Genomic DNA, 19,171 nt, shown 5'->3' with positions numbered 1-19,171 from the left:
TGTGTAAGTTGCAAGAAGTCTGGTAAAATGAAAAATATGGAATGGCCATAATTCACATTTCTTTTTTTTCTCTTCCGTTTGCCAAGATAGCCTCATTATCTTAGGGGAAGAGGAAGAGAAAAACCCTTGAAACATAATGAATGTGACTTAGTAGATATAATCATTAATCTCATCGTTAACCTAAATGACATAATAATTTCCTTGAATGTTTACCACTTTGGGTTAAAGGTGAATGGAGAAACTCATTACAGTCAGGAATGAAGGGGAAAAGATGACTTAGCCTTCTGGAGAACTTTTATTTTATTTAACAAATAGCAATATTTTGTTGGCCCTTTGCATATATATAACCATCCAAGGAATAATATATTTCAGGGCAGTACAAAAATAACACTATTATATTGTGTGGTCTTATTCCATTTTAAAAATTCTTCCCATAATTTACAATTCTTGAAGTTACTAGGTCTAGTCCAAAATGTTTTAAGCATGAAAATGCATGCTGGATTGTATACATTTCAAAACTGTAGCAGAGAGGCAACTTCCTAAATTCTCTTTTTTATCTAAAGTAATGGCATAATGGTAGACATAGTAAGTTTTTTCTTTTTAAGATAAAAATAGTCCTGATAAATATTAAGGGATTTTGAAAATGTCTTGTTTTTTTCCGGCAGCGGTGACCTCAAGCCTGTTATCCCCACACTTTCAGAGGCTGAGGTGGGTGGATTGCTTGAGCCCGGGAGTTCAAGACAAGCCTGGGCAACATGGCAAAACCCTGTCTCTACAAAACACAACAAAAATTAGCCAGGCATGGTGGCACATGCCTGCGGTCTGAGCTACTTGGGAGGCTTAGGTGGGAGGATCACTTGAGCCCAGGAAGTCAAGGCTGCAGTGAGCCAAGATCGTGCCTCTGTACTTCAGCTTCAGTGCTGGAGGGAGACCCTGTCTCAAAGAAAAAAAAAAAATGAAAGAAAATACCTTGTTTTAAAAATGAAAATTTGCAATATTATTAGCTAAAATCTCAACCAGGAACCTTTCTGTTGTAGATTACAAACCTAAAACATCCTTAGTCAAGGTGGTATCAGCTCTAAAATGAATAAAGTTAAGATAAAATTATCATTTATACTTTTATGTTATAAAATGTATAGCTTTATCAACTATAAAATTTATAGTATAAATTATAAAATCTATCACTTGAGGATATGTTGGTGAAAAATCATTTATAATTATTAATCCCTAGATTCATCAATTAGGCAGTCAAGCAAAATTTTGTTCCTCAGTTGCTTTTTAATGTATAAACAAACCACAACAGTTACAACCTTTTGGAGCAAGGGTGAAGCAGGGAGTGGAAGGAACAATCCAGTTCCTTGTTGTTAGGTGTGTTTCTTGTTAGCAATGTAAAAAGTCAAACAAAAGTATAAAAATTTTGATTAATATAAGGTCAAATTTTTCTGAGGTAACTTTTAATTTTTTTTTTTTTTTAACAGCCCTGTATTTCTGCCATAAAAGACTTATTGGCGAAAAGTTTCATAATAGTTATTGGAATAGCATTTGGACTGGCAGTTATTGAGGTACAGTATAATCTTGTATTATTAACTCTTTATTCTCTTGCTTGTTCATTAATTTTAAGAAATATTGATGGTGAACAAACAAACAAACAAACACAACAACCATAAGAAAACACAGATGCTTTAGAAAAGCACTGGATGCTGAAGGCTCATTATCTCCCTCAGTCAGCCTGAGTCTGAGGAGGAGATTCCCGTCTTAGGAAGTGAGCAGGGCTGAGACTCTTGCTTTTGAATGACCTCTCTACCGGGAAAAAGAATTAATTTTCGCATAGTTCTTAGTGCCAGGTATCTTTTTCCCACTGAAAACTAGCACAAGGGTTAAAATTTTCCAAAGTTAGAAGAAAAAGCACCAAACAAAGCAAAATACGACCTTTACAATTTCTTATTTCTCATCTTGATTTTGAAACAAAATAAAAACTGAATTCAAGAGTGTGAGAAGCTGTTTTCTTGTTACTTATTATTACATTCTAGAGAAATCCAAGAAGTTCTAAAAAGTAGAGGTAATTACCTCTGATATCCTTAGCTTAAGTACTATTGACTCACTTGGAGAAATTTTCAAGGAAAATTGAGGCTTATATATTACTTTCATCACTTTAATTATTGATGTTGGAAAAATATCCCACATAGGATTTTTGTCTTGATGAACTTTCTTGGCATGTTAAAAAAAAAAAAAAAAAACACCTGAAAGACACTTTTCACATGACCTAAATTTGCCAAGAAAATGAATTAAAACTGCTTCAGAGAAGCATTTTGGAATCATCCCAGATCTTGGGTAATTTTGATATCAAGTAGATCAAATTCACTCACAATCCTATTCCAGGACATTAGCAAGAATGTTAATAATATGAAGTATCTCCCTGGTTAATGCCTGTGAGAGCTGGTTAGCTCAGCTGAGTGACTTGTGCTTCATGCTCATGGAATGCTGTGCAAGGTACTCCTTGGGCTTTCTGGTAATTTTCTACCTCTTACTCATGCCACATCACTGCCAGAAAGAAATTTTAACTGAGAATGAAGCAATTTGGTGGCCTACGTGGTTCTTTAGTTTGCTGGTGGAATTTCTCAGGCAACTATTAGAGAATGGTTAGGGACTATTAGCAGCAAATTAAACAGTGGGTTATTATTTTCTTGTCATCCAAATGAATAGGTATAAATATGAAGCATTCTTTGTTGGTAGGTTATGGCTATCTTTCTTTAGGTCTGATATATGTTCAGAGTCAAATGGTGCTATGGATTAGGTCTATTTCTCTTGATTCTGCATTTTGTAAGATGTATTTTGTTTCTCTGCTTTGTATTCTGGATTTATGCTAATTTAGAAATAAGGACTAATGGTCATGAAGATGAGTAAGAAATGAATGATTTAAATGAATCATTAGTGATTTTAAATGAATGATTTAAATGTATGAGACAACATGTTTTAAATGAGATATTTAATATAAGAGTTATATTTCATGTTAAACTCAAGTTCTGACAATTGACTATCACTAGCTCAAATCACAGATGCTCCTCAGTTAGCAAAACCAGAAAAAGTACGGACATACTTGATTGGGGAGATTGATGAAATACTTTGTGTCATAGTCAAAGGCATTTTCAAGAATTTAAATACATCTAGTGGAAAATAAGATTACAAAAAGATTAATGCATTTCAGTATTTTATGAAATTGGTATATTCCATGTATTAATTACACGTTTAAATATTTTATTGGTTCTTCTAAAGACATATTCAGAGAAAAATAGCTCAATACAAACATTCTATACAGTAATTTATAGGTATGAAGTGTTTGTGGTACTATCATAAAACATAACTGTTTTTGAATTAGACCAAATTAATTGTGATTTCTAGACTATCTGCAGATATGGTAAATAGTTGGTTCAAGTAACTGAACTTTTTAAAATTGTTGTTCAGTTCCTCAATCTAAAACCTACCCTCCCTCTTTTAAAGGGAAACAAATCATTTTATATTCCATCTTCCTTTATTCAAAAAGTAGATTGGAAAACTCTTCTGATACCCAGTCTATAAATTATGTATCCCAAAAAGAGCATTTTATAGCTCATCTTACAGTCATTAGTACAAGTTTTCTATTGCTCTTTGACTTAGGCCTATCTCCCTTCTTTGTTTCCAAAGTTCAAATTCAAAAAAACACAAAGATACAAAAACAGAAAGTCTCCTCTAAAAAATACTTTTAAGAAAACAGAAGCAAATATCTTCCTGCAGAAAATATGTTCAGAATGTCTCCACAGAAAAATATCATATAAAAAAAGACTGTCCCATATTTAGACCTTATGTTAGTATGTTTAGGCATAGGTTTTAGTGAGATAGGCCAATATTTGTTTCCAAAGCTCTGTTAGGATTATATACCTAAGGGATTCTTCTCACATTGAATGCTAAAAATTATGCAAAATACCTTATTCTGCAAGAAAAATTTATCTATAGACATTTTTGGAATTCTCATTATTCTAGCTTAAAACAACCAGACTATCATATCTTTCCTCATTTGACTATAGCAACTTTACAAGCACAAAAAATGATCAGCACTTTCCTTGCTTTAATAAAAAAAGAAAAACTACACACTGAGAGCCATCACTTTGTAGGATAGAAGTTATCCCAACAGGAGGTCCTAGAAATAAAGCAGTTAAAAGAAAAATGATAATTTGACATGTTTTTAGACTGCTGCATACCTCTTAGCAAATTTATCATGAGTCTTGGCATACATCATAAAATGACGAATCTCTTTTAATTGTGTGCAATTTTTTTGAACAATGATAAATGTTTTTTTCAGGGACAATGAAATGCAAGAAAGTGTGATATTAACTGTCTAGTCTGCTGATAAATGGTGGGCTTCTATTTCAAGGATGTAGCAGTGAAAATGATAGTTGTCTTATCCCATTATTTTTTCCCATTAAAAATAGTTATTTCTTGATACTTGTCCCGCAGACTTTAAGGCTCAGCATCAAGGCAAAAAGACTAAATTTCAGTCTTGAATTGTAGAATATTTTGAATGGAAATTATTACTTTTGCAGATAATTGGTGTCAACCATTTTAAGAAGGAAGAAGTATTGGTTAACAGTTCTCATTTGAATTACATTTCCAGTAAAGTGTTAGTAAGCAGAAAGTCTCAACACAGTAGAAGCATTTAAGTTGACTCAGCATAAATGGCACTTTGCCCTCCTCCGTCCTCCCTTCAAAGGGGGCTGGTGGGGAAGGAAACTTTCTATTGGTAACGCACACAGGTCCTGTCTATCATTTCTACGTCAAAGACATAGCGTGTAAGTCACCAACTGTAAAGCCAATTAGAGCAAATTTTGGGGTCCCTCATTCTTGGGAGAGCTACTTGAGATGGAAATTATGCCCCAGATTTTCAGTTGTGCTTTTTCACTTCAAAAGAAATTCCTGAATTAAGCTATACCCCATAGTTTAGAAGCTTTTTTTTAAAAAGAGTTACTTCATTTTTGTATTCCTCTTGAAAATGCCTAAAACTGCAGCAGAAAAAATTCTAGACTCCTTGATTTTTATGCAGATGATTTAAACCAGATGCTAATAAACTTTTTATGGAAGCGGTATGTATATTTAGCCCCCAGGGACCTGAGATCCCCAGTGCTCCAGAGGAGACGCTCTGCAGAAGAATGTGTGTGTTCCAGGAAAGGGAGTGGGTCTTCTGGTGGCAGCTGCTACTGTGCAGTTATATAGGGCCAGTTAGATAGAGGCTGATTGGGCAGCTAAAAAATGCTGATTAAAACACAAAAAAACCTAGAGAGCGTTTGCAGTGCTCTTTTGTCCCATTGGAACCTCTAATTTTCCAAGAGAGATGACTTAGATAGGATTGAAACTGTCAGTATACAAAATCTTTTCATATATAATGTTCTTTCTGTTTACTTATAATGTGTCCAGTGTTTTCACTTAAATTCCATGTTAATCCTCTTATTTTGTTCTCTAGATACTGGGTTTGGTGTTTTCTATGGTCCTGTATTGCCAGATCGGGAGCAAATGAATCTGTGTATGTGTCAAGCTATCACCAGTAAAACCCCTTTAAAATGTTGCTTTGGCTTTGTAAATTTAAATATGTAAGTGCTATATAAGTCAGGAGCAGCTGTCTTTTTAAAATATCTCAGCTAGCTAGACCACAGATACCTTCTAGACATATTGAACATATTTAAGGTTTGAGATCCCTTAAATATAAATATAAAAATGATATGAATGTATATTTTTACTCAAAATAAAAGTAATTGTTTACGTTGGTGCTTTTCTATGTCTGATCCTTGTGTTCAGGTGGTATAGTGCTTAAAATGTTCTTCTGGAGCCACCCAGTGGAATAATCATCTCCAAGCTGACAGGGCCACAGATAGTTAAGACAGTGGATCTGGGGTTCTTCAGAAACGATACTCTTTTATGTGATGTATCAACCATTGGTGATACAATTGAATCAAGTCTAATGTTAAAATAATTGGCAATGATCCAGGTAAAAGAGTCACCATCTCTTTTCTATTTATGTCACAACTACTAACAGTATCTCTCTTTTGCTGCGTGTCTATTGTAGGAACAAAAAGGTCTGAGTGCCCAACACCCAGCCATTGCTTCTCTGGTACCCATCTGGATCTTCCTCTCAGACACGACAGTTATAACATTTTTTTCTTTCTAGTTCTCAGAAATATTTAACATTTTGGCTTTTTAGAGAAGTATAATATACAGACAATAAAGTCGATAATTCTTAATGTATAGCTCTGTGAATATGTGTACATCTGTGTAAGGACTAAGATCAGAGTTGGGCACAGTTGGCTCATGCCTGTAAGCTCAGCTGCCTGGGAAGCTGAGACAGTAGGATCTCTTGACCCCAGGAGTTTGAGACCAGCCTGAAAAATAGCGAGGCCCCCATCTCCAAAAAAAAAGAAGATACAGAATATTTCTAGCACACCAGAAGAATGCTCCTTCATGCCGCCTCTCAGCAGTGGGCTGTATTTGGCTCACACCGACTTGCTGAGCAGATTGTACACATATACACAAAAGTTTTGTACACAAAGTTCTTCCCAACTTTGTGTTCAGTAACATGACATTGGTACCTTGAAATCTACCATGCTCGGAGTATTTATGCCATAGATACTGACAAATGCTGTAAATTCAGGGCTTTTCTTTCTTTTCTTTTCTTTCTTTTTTGGAGAGCTGGTTGATAAACATTTACCAATACACTGCCCCTCTCTGTAAATACTTCCCTAAAGGTAACTACTTTTCTGACTTCTGTGACATAGACTCATTTTGCCTGTTCATGAATTTTCTCTAAATGGAATAATAAAGTGTGCACCCTGGCTTCTTTGGCTCAACATTTTGTGTGTGAGAATCAACCATTTGTTGCATGTAGCTGTAGTTTATTCTAATAGCTATGTAGCATTTCATTGTGTATGAATATATCACAATGTATCTATCCATTCTTCTGTTGATGGGTATATAGTTTGTGTTCGGTTTGTCATGATTATAAATAAAGCTTCTATAAACATTCTTTTATATGTCATTTGGAACATGTATGTACTCATTTCTGGCTATATATGCAGGAGTAGAACTGCTTTGCATACATATGTTTAGCTTTAATAAATTCTGTCAAGAAATTTTCTAAAGTTCCTTTTTTTTGAGACAGAGTCTCACTCTGTGGCCCAGGCTGGAGTGCAGCAGATATCTCAGCTCACTGCAACCTCTGCCTCCTGGGTTCACTCCATTCTCCTGCCTCAGCCTCCTGAGTAGCTGGGACTACAGGCGCCCAGCACCACATCCAGCTAATTTTTTGTATTTTTTAGTAGAGATGGGGTTTCACCGTGTTAGCCAGGGTGGTGTCGATCTCCTGACCTTGTGATCCTCCTGCCTTTGCCTCCCAAAGTGCTGGGATTACAGGCGTGAGCCACCACGCCTGGCCTTTCTAAAGTTCTTGTGCTAATGTATGCTGATACTAGAAAAGTATAATAGACTCAGTCTCATCTTCTGAGAAAGAGAAATATTATGGAAGGCAGTTCTTGTCAAGCTGATTAGATGGCAGCCAAGCAGTAGGAAACTTGGGGGAGCTTTGGGCTGGGTTAGGCACCCTTATTCTGTGCTTCCCTATTAATGATAAAAATAGCGGCTAGGTGAGGTGGCTCACACCTGTAATCCCAGCACTTTGGGAGGCTGAGGTGGATGGATAACCAGGTCAGGAGATCGAGACCATCCTGGCTAACACGGTGAAACCCCGTCTCTACTAAAAACACAAAAAATTAGCTGGGTGTGGTGGCGGGCGCCTGTAGTCCCAGCTACTCAGAAGACTGAGACAGGAGAATTGCTTGAACGCGGGAGGCGGAGCTTGCAGTGAGCTGAGATCACGTCACTGCACTCCAGCCTGAGCGACAGAGCGAGACTCCGTCTCAAAAAAAAAAAAAAAAAAAAAGCTATCCTTCTTTGAGTACATGTCATCTTCCAGGAACAATACCCAAATCTGTGCTTTTATTATCTCATTTTTAATCACTATATCCTTATGAGGTAGGTACGATTATCATTCCCGTTTCACAGGTAAGAACATTGAGGCTCAGAGGAGGTAGATAATTTTGCTCAGAGTCAATTAGTAATTGGCAGAACTGGGAATCAAACCCTGTCAAATGTGTCCCAAACCCCGACTGTTGATCATGTTAGCTTTCCCATAATAAATTTATCAATAAACTTGCCATATTTTATTATAATTACGCATTCATGTGTTTGCCTCTGTTAGCATCCTCAAACTCTTTGAAGGCATTGATTGTTTTTTCTTTGTCTTTATGTCTCCAGTACCTATTCTTGTGCTTGGCATATAATAGGCACTTAACAAATTGTAGCCAAAAATAGTAGATTTATTGAGAGCATACTGTATGCCCACATATATTCTAACCACTTTACATAGAGTCACTCATTTAATTCAGAACAGCCCTCTTAGTTTGATACTATTACTAGACCAATTTACAGATAAGGAAAGCAGGGCCTAGAGAGATTAACTTGTTTTAGGTCATGTAGCTAGTAAGTGGAGGAGTTGTAATGCACTCTAAGTGACTCAAAATCCGTGCTTTTTACATCATACCATTTTGTCATATGTTACCGTGTTATTGGGATAGATAAGAAAATGAATATTAACATGTATTTTGCATATGTCGGGTACGTATTGCAGGCTCAACAAATATTATATAGTATCAATGATATAAAGAACTTGTATCAGTCAGGGTTGACAGAAAAATAAAAACCCTCCAGCTATTTCAAACAATGAAAAAATTATACAGGGAACTCCTATATTAGTCAGCTTGGACTGTCATAACAAAATATAGCTGACTAGGTGGCTTAAACAACAGATTTTTTTTTTCTCAGAGTTCTGCAGTCTGAGAAGTCAAGGATCAAGGTGCTGGCCTATTCAGTTCCTGGTAAGGGCTCTCTTCCTGACTTGCAGTTGAACTTCTTGCTGTGTCTTCACAAGGTAAAAAGAGAGCGTGTGTGTGCGCTCTGTTGTGTCTTCTTATAAAGACAATAATCCTATCAGTCCAGGGTGCCACCCTCATGACCTTATTTAACATTAATTACTTTCTTACTCCAAATACAGCCACAGTGGGGGCTTCAACATATGAATTTTAGGGGGAAACAATTCAATCCATTGTAACTGCTTACAGAGGTGATGGAAAAAGTAAGAAGCCAATAAGGAGGCAAGGTAAACCAGAGATTAGCAACAGCAGGGGTTGCTACTACCCTTAGGACTGGAGAAACAGAGATAATGTTACCAGACCCCAAGATCCAGGGCTGCCTTGTGGAAGATGAGCTATGGCTTGGATTCAGGGAGAAAGACTGTCTAACAGGAACAGGAGCCATGCAGACTTAGCACTCATTATCAGAAGAAGAGAGAGAGGACAGAGAGCAGTGCCCTGGCTTCTTTCCCTCCCACTTCAGTCTCCTGTCAGACTTCCATTGACTGAGGCCACCTAGAAGTCAGAAAACAAGTGGCCCTGGAAAATATAGTTTCCTCTGACCCAAAGCAGAGCTGAGAATGGCAAGGACTGGGCTGAGAGCAGACAGAAAGAAAAGACTGTTAGATTAAGTTTAGCCCAAAGATGCCTTCTTACATAGTAAGTTTTACCTAAAGGTTTCTCTGTGCACAGTGAACTGTAACCTAACTGGGTGTGTAAACCAACTATAACCTACTCTTGTGCCAGTCACTCAGTTTTAGTCAATTAAAGGCAGCCAAGTATTCAAACTCGGTTAAGTAAGGCAAACGCAGAACTATAAGCAATCCAGCTGTTTCTGTACCTTACTTCCATTTTCTGTACATCACTTCCCTTTGTGTCCATAAATCTTCCACCACCTGGCTGTGCTGGAGTCTCTCTGACTCCAGTGAATTATTCTTTCCTCAATTAAACTCTGTTAAATTTAATTTGTCAGTGATTTTTCTTTTAACAAGACTGTAATAGCAAATTGAGAGTTAGAGAGCAGGCAAACAGATCCTGAATTTTTTGAGAAAACGATATGAAAATTGCAGAAAGTGTAACAGATTAAAAATTATATGAGACGTTTTTGGGATTCTTCCTCTTTTAGCTCAAGTTCACAACATTTTAGGGGTCTAGAGGACTTACAGCAGTTGTTCTTTACTGCAGGGGGGCATTTTGCCCCTCAGGGGATATTTGTCAATGTCTGGAGACATTTTGGTTGCCACAATGGGTAGCAGGGGGATGTTACTAGTGTCTAGTGGATGGAGGCCAGGAATGCTACTAAACTTTCTGCAATGTACAGGTACATGCTCACAACAAAGAATTATTTAGTCTAAAATGTCAATAATGCTGTGATTGAGAGATCCTGCTTTAGAGAATCACACATGTGAATAACAAAATATCGTCGTTGGGAGACAGTAAAATCCATGTTAAAAAGTGAATTGGATTGGAGTCAGTCCTAGACCAGGCTCTGACTGCTTGCCAATTTTGTATCCTTCCTGAGTCACTCAGTTTCTTCATCTTCAAAGAATACATTTTATTGAAAAGATATTTAAGTTCCCTACCATTACTAGAATCTCTGCATGTACTAACTTCTTAAACATGTTTGGTTTTCTGCTGTGTTTTTAAATGTCAACATTTATTTGCTTATGATAGTTCACCTAGGCTTTAACTTAATTGTTTTCGTACTGAAGGCAATTATGAGAGAAACTTTTACTCTCCTGCAAGATATTAAATTCAGATTTAAGAATAGGCTCATTCTTTACCTTCATGTTTCCAAGGTCAAACCACAATATTTAAAAATATATTAAATTTGATTAAATTACTTAAGGAACATAGCAAGAACAAAATAAAAGTAAACTCTCATCAAATTAATAATTCAATGTAGATGGAAATGCTGCTTTCAATTCACAGAAATGTAGGAATTATCTTCATTATGCTTAAGACTGTACAATTGTACTAATTTAGATATACAATATGTATATATTAAAGCTTGGCAAATGCTTCTCAAATCTGTCCACTGCTCTGCTTTCCTGTCACTTCCATCCTATCTTCTCTCTCACAATCCAGCCTGAGGTAGGGTCATTGCAATTATCTTGTGATGAGTTTTCTACCCTTTTTTTCATTCTTCATATCCATTTCCCATGGTGCCACAGGAGTGATCCATCTAACATGCAGATGTTATCACTCTCTCTCCAGGTTACTCCTCCACTGACTACCAGGTCCTTCATAAGCACCAACTCCACCTTTCCCTGTGATATGGTTTGGCTGTGTCCCCACCCAAATCTCATCTTGAATTGTAACTCCCACAATTCCTGCATGTCATGGGAGGAACCCGGTGGGAGGTGATTGAATTATGAGAGTGAGAGGTGATTGAATTATGGGGGTGGGTCTTTCCTATGCTGTTCTCATGATAGCGAATGAATCTCATGAGATCCGATGGTTTTAAAAATGGGAGTTTCTGTGCACAAGCTCTCTGCCCACTGCCATCCATGTAAGACATGACTTGCTCCTTCTTATCTTCCACCATGATTATGAGTCCTCTCCAGCCATGTGGAACTGTAAGTTCGTTAAAACTCTTTTTCTTCCCAGTCTCAGGTATGTCTTTATCAGCAGCATGAAAATGGACTAATACAGTATATTGGTTACTAGGAGAGTGGGCCATTGCTGAAAAGATACCCAAAAATGTGGAATGTGGAAGCAACTTTGGAACTGGATAACCGGCAGAGGTTGGAACAGTTTGGAGGGCTCAGAAGAAGACAGGAAAATGTGGGAAATTTTGGAACTTCCTAGAGACTTGTTGAATAACTTTGACAAAAATGCTGATAGTGATATGAGCAATAAGGTCCAGGCTGAGGTGGTCTCAGATGGAGATAAGGAACTTGTTTGGAACTGGAGCAAAGGTGACTCTTGTTATGTTTTAGCAAAGAGACTGGTGGCATTTTGCCTCTGTCCTAGAGATCTGTGGAACTTTGAACTTGTGAGAAATGATAAGGGTATCTGGTAGAAGAAACTGCCAAGCAGCAGTGCATTCAAGAGGTGATTTGAGTGCTATTAACGGCATTCAGTTTTATAATGGAAGCAGAGCATAAAAGTTCAGAAAATTTGCAGCCTGACAATGTGATAGAAAATAAAATCTCATTTTCTGAGGAGAAATTCAAGCTGGCTGCAGGAATTTGCATAAGTAACAAGGATCTGAATGTTAAATCACCAAGACAATGGAGAAAATGTCTCCAGGGCATATCAGAGGTCTTCATGGCAGCCCCTCTCATCACAGGCCTGTAGACCTAGGAAGAAAAAATGGTTTCATGGGCCAGGCCCAGGGTTCCCATGCTGTGTTTGGTGCCCTGCATCCCTGCCACTCCAGCCATGACTAAAAGGGGCCAAAGTACAGTTCAGGTTGTGGCTTCAGAGGGTGGAGGCCCCAAACCTTGACAGTATCCACATGACATTAAGCCTGCAGGTGCACAGAAGTCAAGAATTGAGGTTTGGGAGCCTCTGCCTAGATTTCGGAGGATGTATGGAAATGGCTGAATGTCCAAGCAGAAGTTTGCTGCAGGGGTAGCACTCTCATGGAGAACCTCTGCTAGGGCAGTGAGGAAGGAAAATGTAGAGTTGGAACCCACACACAGAGTCCCTACTGGGGCACTGCCTAGTGGAGCTGTGAGGAGAGGGCCACCATCCTCCAGACCTCAGCATGGTAAATCCGCTGACAGCTTGCTTGTATCTTGTGCCTGGAAAAGCTGCAGATACTCAACACCACTGCATGAAAGCAGCCTGGAGAGAGGCTGTACCCTGCAAAGCCACAGGGGTGGAGCTGCCGAAGACCATGGGAACCCACCTTTTGCATCAGCATGACCCACATGCAAGACATGGAGTCAAAGGAGATTATGTTGGAGCTTTAAGCTTTGACTGCCCTGCTGGATTTTGGACTTGCCTAGGGACTGTAGCTCTTTGTTTTGGCCAATTTCTTTCATTTGGAATGGCTGTATTTACCCAATGCCTGTATCCCCATTGTATCCAGAAAGTAACTAAGTTGACAGGCTCATAGGCAGAAGGCATTTGCTTTGCTTCAGATGAGATGTTGGACTGTGGACTTTTGAGTTAATGCTGAAATGAGTTAAGGCTTGGGGGACTGTTGGGAAGGCATGGTTGGATTTGAAATGTGAGGACATGAGATTTGGGAGGGGCTGGGGGCAGAGTGATATGGTTTGGTTGTATCCCCACCCAAATCTCATCTTGAATTGTAGCTCCCACAATTCCCCTGTGTCATGGGAGGAACCTGGTGGGAGATGATTGAATTATAGGGGCGTATCTTTCCTGCTCTGTTCTTACAAATGGTGAATGAGTCTCACAAGATCTGATGGTTTTAAAAACAGGAGTTTCCCTGCACAAGCTCTCTCTTTGCTTGCCACCATCTGTGTAAGATGTTACTTGCTCCTCCTTGCCTTCCATCATGATTGTGAGGCCTCCCCAGCCATGTGGAGCTGTAAGTTCATTAAACCTCTTTCTTTTGTAAATTTTCCAGTCTCAGGTATGTCTTTATCAACAGTGTGAAAATGGACTAATATGTCCTGCTCTTCTGCAGACCCTCTTCCATATGCACCCTGTGAGCCTTCAACTTCTACTCTTATCCCTTCACATCTTTGCCATGTTGCTCCCTATGCCCAGAATTATTTTCATATTTTTGTTGTTGGATTCCTTCAAGGTCTAGCTCTGATGTCGCCCACTCTATGAAGCTTTTCTGAATCCATTCAGGATAAAAATAATTTTTTAATTTATGTTTTTCATAGCTTATTATATTAAAATATCACTTATCCTAATATATATGGCTAGCTTTTTGTTGAATTTTGTCATAAACTCCCTAAGTACTACTGAACTGCTGAATTAAACTTTTACCCCAGAGGCTAGCATGGTACCTAGAATATATTAGCAGCTCAATAAGTATGTATTATTAACATCATAGTACATTTGCAGAATGGTATCCATTTTTATTTTATAAAGATATTCCATTGAATATAGATATTTTATTTATAATTACAATAACAATAACTGATACATGTAGCATAGTACTTATTATATGTCTGGCACTATTCTAAAGAATTCATGCATATTAACTCATTCAGTTCTCACAATAATTCTATTATTAAAGTTATGCTTATTTTACAGATAACAAAACTGAAATGCAATGAAGTTAAGTAAGTTGCTCAAAATTAGTAGTGCCAGGATTCAAACTCTGCTACTGATTTGGACAGGAGGCAGGAAAATACTGGGCCCTGCGGCCTTAAATGAGAACTTTACTTCCCTGTTTTCCCACCTGAATGTTGCCTTTTGGCCCAGCATGCCCCCTATCCTGTGCCCATAAGAATCCCAGACCCCAAACTCAGCTCACACACATACAGAAGAGAGAAGCATCTGAACGTTGAAAGGAGAAGCAGCAGCTGGACATCAGAAACTGTGGTAGGAGAGGAGTTTGGCTGAGCTCCAGGGGAAGACTGCCTTCATATTCTATCCCCTTTTCAGTTCCCCATCCTGCTGGCACCCACTTTTACCACTCAGTAAAATCTCCACATTCACCATCCTTCAAGTCGTGTGACCTCATTCCTCTTGGGCACTGGACAAGATCCAGTTGCGGGTGCAGGAGGCTGTCACACTGACTCTCCACTGAGCTGTTTAACACTTAAGTTGTCTGCAGACAGCAAAGCTAAAACAGCACACTGTAACACATGCCCTCTGGGGCTCTAGAGGCTGTGGACAGCCCCTAGAAGCTGCTGTGGGCTGATAAGGGGTTCATTCCTGCTGGTGCCCAAAGGCACTCACCCCAGCTCCTGCACCCACTCACCTACATCTTCTCCCTTTTTCAAGGGGTTTGAGCCCTGCAGGCTGAGTAAGCGAGCTAGCCCTTCACAAGTCCCGTGGGGTCAAGGGAATCCGTCTCACTACCCTGGCTTCACAGCTTACATTCAAGCAATAATACCATTTTCCATCTCTTGGGGAAAAGTTGATTTGGCTAAGAAACAAGGTTTTAGATCCTTTTTGAGTAGCTGAATTGCTGAGGATAATACTTGAACATTAGAGTATGCTGACATGTTGCCATATATCCAAATAAAGTGGTCCCCTTCCACCCATCCTTATATTTTGTGTACACTCCCTTCCTAACATTACTCCCACTATATTTCAGATTTATTTTCATTCTGCCTCTTTTATCTGATTGGGAACAACTTGAGGTCAGAAATGTGTCTTTTTTTTTTTTTTTTTTTTTTTAAATTTTGTGACCTACCCATGCACAGTATGGTAACTGGCAGATGTTTGCTCAACCAATGTTTATTGGATAAAATGATAAGGAATAGTCCATATATTTTAAAGGAAACTAAAATTGCCACATCCATAAATACAAGTTGGTAAGACCTGTGATTTACCACCAATTGAATTAATTCTAAGAAATGAGATTAGAATATCTTGTCCTTTTTCATGAGAGTTTATTTAGTTACTACTTTAATCTTCTCTTTCTATTACAATGGGTGGTGATTAAGAGCTGTTGAATATGGAGTCAGATTTGTCAGGGTTCAAAATAATGCCTGTAACATCTAGGTGCTCAGTGATGTTGGGCATGTTAATTTCTCTGTGCCTTGTCTGAAGACCAAGGATAAAAGAAATCTCTATAGGACTGCTGTGAGATTAAATAAGACAATACATGCAAATTGTTTAGAACATATAGTAGAGTTAGCATTCTGGGTTAGTAACTATAACATTATTATTATTGTAAAAATAATTACACCTAGAATTAGTATAAGTATACAATTAACAAGTTTTGTTTTTGATTATGAAGCTTCTTTACAGTTCAAAGCAAGTTTAGGCCCATCAACAACTTCATCTTCAAAGCCCTGAGTTTTTGAAATGGATTTTGACAATAACACCTCCTGGAAGGATACATCTTCTGCTCAGAATCTTTTTCCAAGGCTGATATCCAGTTATCATATCAATAATGGAATAAAAAAGGCAGAGAAGGGACAGTGGGCCAGGAACAGAGCCGCATAGAATGACAGACAGTAAATGAAAAGGAATGTAATTTAGAATCGTCCTAATGAGAAACAGCATGCATCAAGACAAGTGGAGTGATAGCTCTGTCAGCTTTGCTGGCAAGGTGACCCCCCAAATAAGTCATGTCTATTTAATACAATGTGAGCATCAGTTGTGGCAGCGCCAAGAGCAACAACTAACTAAGGCAAACACAACATTGCACCTGGCTCACAATATCTCCAAGAGTAATTTGTGACGCTATTTCAAGTGATTCCAATAGAACATGTTGTTCTCTGCAGAAATCATGCTTTTGGAAAACAGGTTAGGGTTCATGGCAAAATAGAGATGAAAATTCTCTGGAATGTTATAAACAAGCAAGAAATTATTAGGAAGCTTATAACTGAAAGCCATAATAACTGGCAATTGGGCTTTTTTTAATAACCAAAAAAATATTTAATATAGAAACATGCAAGTCAAGCAAATGAAGCCCAATAAGTACTCAGAAATAAAATATGTATCAATTGTGTGTAATGAGTAATAGGATGTGACCGGTACTGGTTGAATTGAGAACAAGGGAGTCTCCTGGGTCTGGAAGCTGGAACTGTGGCTTCTAAGACAGGCTGTGGGCCTGGCTCTATGTGATGCTGGCTGACTCCCCAATACCTTTTTTTATTCTCATTAATTATCCCTCAGTGGTTCAGAATTTTTGACTTTGGAAAGCACTTTCTAAAGATCTAAAGATCTAAAAATCCTCAGATAAAATGAATGAGTTTCTGATGGAAGAGCCAACTTTCTTTCCTGGGAAGCATCCAGCCATAAAAGATCTAAAAATATCTTGGAAACACCATATATTTGAAAAATGGAAGCAGAAATTTTATTTTTCTTACTACCCAGCTTACTCTCATATGTAATTATTCTATATCTTTATGGTCAAATTTTAGTAATGTTGGTCCTAAAGATCTGGGAAACTGATAATATTCACTCAGGGGAGGTAAAAAGAAGGAAAGGCAGTTGAAATTATTAGATCACTAAGTCTCAAAGAAAAATGGCCATTTAATAAGAGTTTTCTTAGGCTGATGGGTTACATTGCAATGTTGGATTATCTGTTCTTGCAAAAAAAAAAAAAAAAACAAGGTGGAAAGATAATTAAAATTCCTTATGTAATTAACCCAATCCTCAATGGAAAATGAAAGACCTTGGTATGTGGAAGAGGAAACTGGTACAGGAATCAATTTATTTAGTAGATGTCAGCTATCTGTCAGGCTCAAGGCTAGGCACTTTTCATGTTTTATCCCGAGGAAATATGTCAATACAATGTCAGGACTGCACCCCTAGACATTTTGAATTAATTAGTGAGTATAATGTACAGCTGAGGCTGAGAACCACTGACTTTTGGGTGTTCCGTGAAAACTAGTTTATTCTCCCTAGTACCTTTTTTTCTTGTGCTGTTCAATTCCATAAATTTTCTTAGGCACATTTCTTTAAAGCACCTGAATGCTACCTACAATAACAGCATAACCTTGAAACATACCCAGTAATTCTTAAATATTTTCCACTCTTGAACCTGTGTACAAACGTCACAAATTCAAGGTTAGTCATTGCTATAATTTGAATGTGTTTCCCAAAGTTCATGTGTTAGAAACTTAATCCCTAATGCAACAGAGTTGAGAAGTGGGACCTTTCAGGGATGATTAGGTTATGACGGCTGAGTGTGGAAAAGCTCACTCAAACTCAAAATGACTTTTCTATTCCTCACTCTACAACAACAATCAACACAGAAGACCTCTGTGAACAAATGTGTGGAGGTTTTCCCCTACCAATAAGTAAGCAATTAATTCTTCAGCAGACACCAGCTGGTTGTCCTCTAATTCAATTTTGACACTATCTACCTGGAGATAGCATCAGTTTCTACAGGTTAAGGACTCAGTCCCCAAGGCCCACCCCCTCCCTGCTTACTTGGGCCCACCCCCTCCCTGCTTACTTCTGATACCAGTTGCAAGCCTTAGGTTGCTTTGTCTATGCTTCTGACCAACTGGCTATAAATTGGGGTTTCCACAGTCCCCTCCTAAGGTTCAATTAATTTGCTAGAGCAGCTCACAGAACTAAGGAAAACACTCACACTTACCAGGTTATTGCAAAAGATGTTGTAAAGTATACAAATAAACAGCCAGATGAAGATATACATAGGGTAAGATCTGGAAGAGTCACAAGCACGAAGCTTCTATGCTGGTGGTGTTGGGGTACACCACCTTCCCAGCATGTGGATGAGTTCTTATTTACCTTCCTGTAGGCATGCACATGTTCAGCTATCTAGAACTCTCTGAACCCAGTCTTTGGGTTTTTATGGAAGATTCACTACATAAACATGATTATTAAATCACTGGCTGTTGGCAATAACTTTCAGCCCCTCTCCTCTTCCTGGAGGCTGAGGGTGAGCTGAAAGTCCCAGCCTCCTAGTCCTTCTTGGTCTTTTCAGTGACCAGCCTCCGTCCTGAAGCTACCTAGGGGCTCCCAGTCACCGGCCAACTCATTAGCATACAAAAAGACATCATTTTGGAGTTTCTAAGGATTTTAAAAGTTATATGCCAGGAAGCAGGGTCAAAGATTAAATATATATTTCACAATACCATAGGACTCTGCTCTCATGAATGAGTGTCATTATTGCAGGAGTAAGTTTGTTATTGTGAGAGCGGGTTTGTTATACTGCAAGTTGAGATCCCTCTTATATCCACTCTCACACGTGCATGTTGTCTTGTCCTTTCAGCCTCTGCCATGAGATGACACAGCAAGAAAGCCCTTGCCAGAGTGGGCTTCTTGACCTTGGACTTCCCAGCCTCCAGAACTGTAAGAAATAAATTTCTCCTCTATAAAAATTACCCAGTCTGTGGTATTCTATTATAGCAACACAAAACAGACAAAGAAAGTCTTTCCATGGGTTCCTCCTTGGTCCTAAATTCAGAGTGGAATTTAGGGCAACAGATGAGTGCCGTTTATCTAGAAACTATCTCTAACAGTCTACAACTGTTATTTCCTCGGTGTTCTACAGTGTGTGTAGGACTCAGCAGTCTTGCATTTAAAGTAACTAACATTGTTCTGTCTTCCACTGTCGAATGTGGAAGGATTGTCTTTTTCCTAGACTTAAATCTTTG

General features: G+C 38.3%; 1 protein-coding gene across 6 annotated transcripts in view; it reads left to right on the top strand.

Moving 5' to 3' along the window:
- The window catches only part of TSPAN8 (tetraspanin 8), a 78,787-nt gene extending 59,983 nt beyond the window's left edge, over nucleotides 1-18,804 (top strand). For 2 of the 6 annotated variants that reach the window (XM_017946002.3, XM_031650621.1), the window contains 2 exons: nucleotides 1,479-1,562; nucleotides 5,492-5,792. In XM_017946002.3, the coding sequence (XP_017801491.2) occupies nucleotides 1,479-1,562; nucleotides 5,492-5,545 (138 nt within the window). In that variant the 3' untranslated portion in view covers nucleotides 5,546-5,792. The other 4 variants (XR_001892767.3, XM_017946003.3, XM_017946004.3 and 1 more) reach the window with 4 other exon arrangements.
- Nucleotides 18,805-19,171: the final 367 nt, after the last annotated feature.

This window comes from Papio anubis, chromosome 9, assembly GCF_008728515.1.
Source record: "Papio anubis isolate 15944 chromosome 9, Panubis1.0, whole genome shotgun sequence".
Lineage (NCBI taxonomy): Eukaryota > Metazoa > Chordata > Mammalia > Primates > Cercopithecidae > Papio > Papio anubis.
The sequence above is the reverse complement of the archived record's forward strand: the minus strand, read 5'-3'. Positions and strand labels throughout refer to the sequence as shown.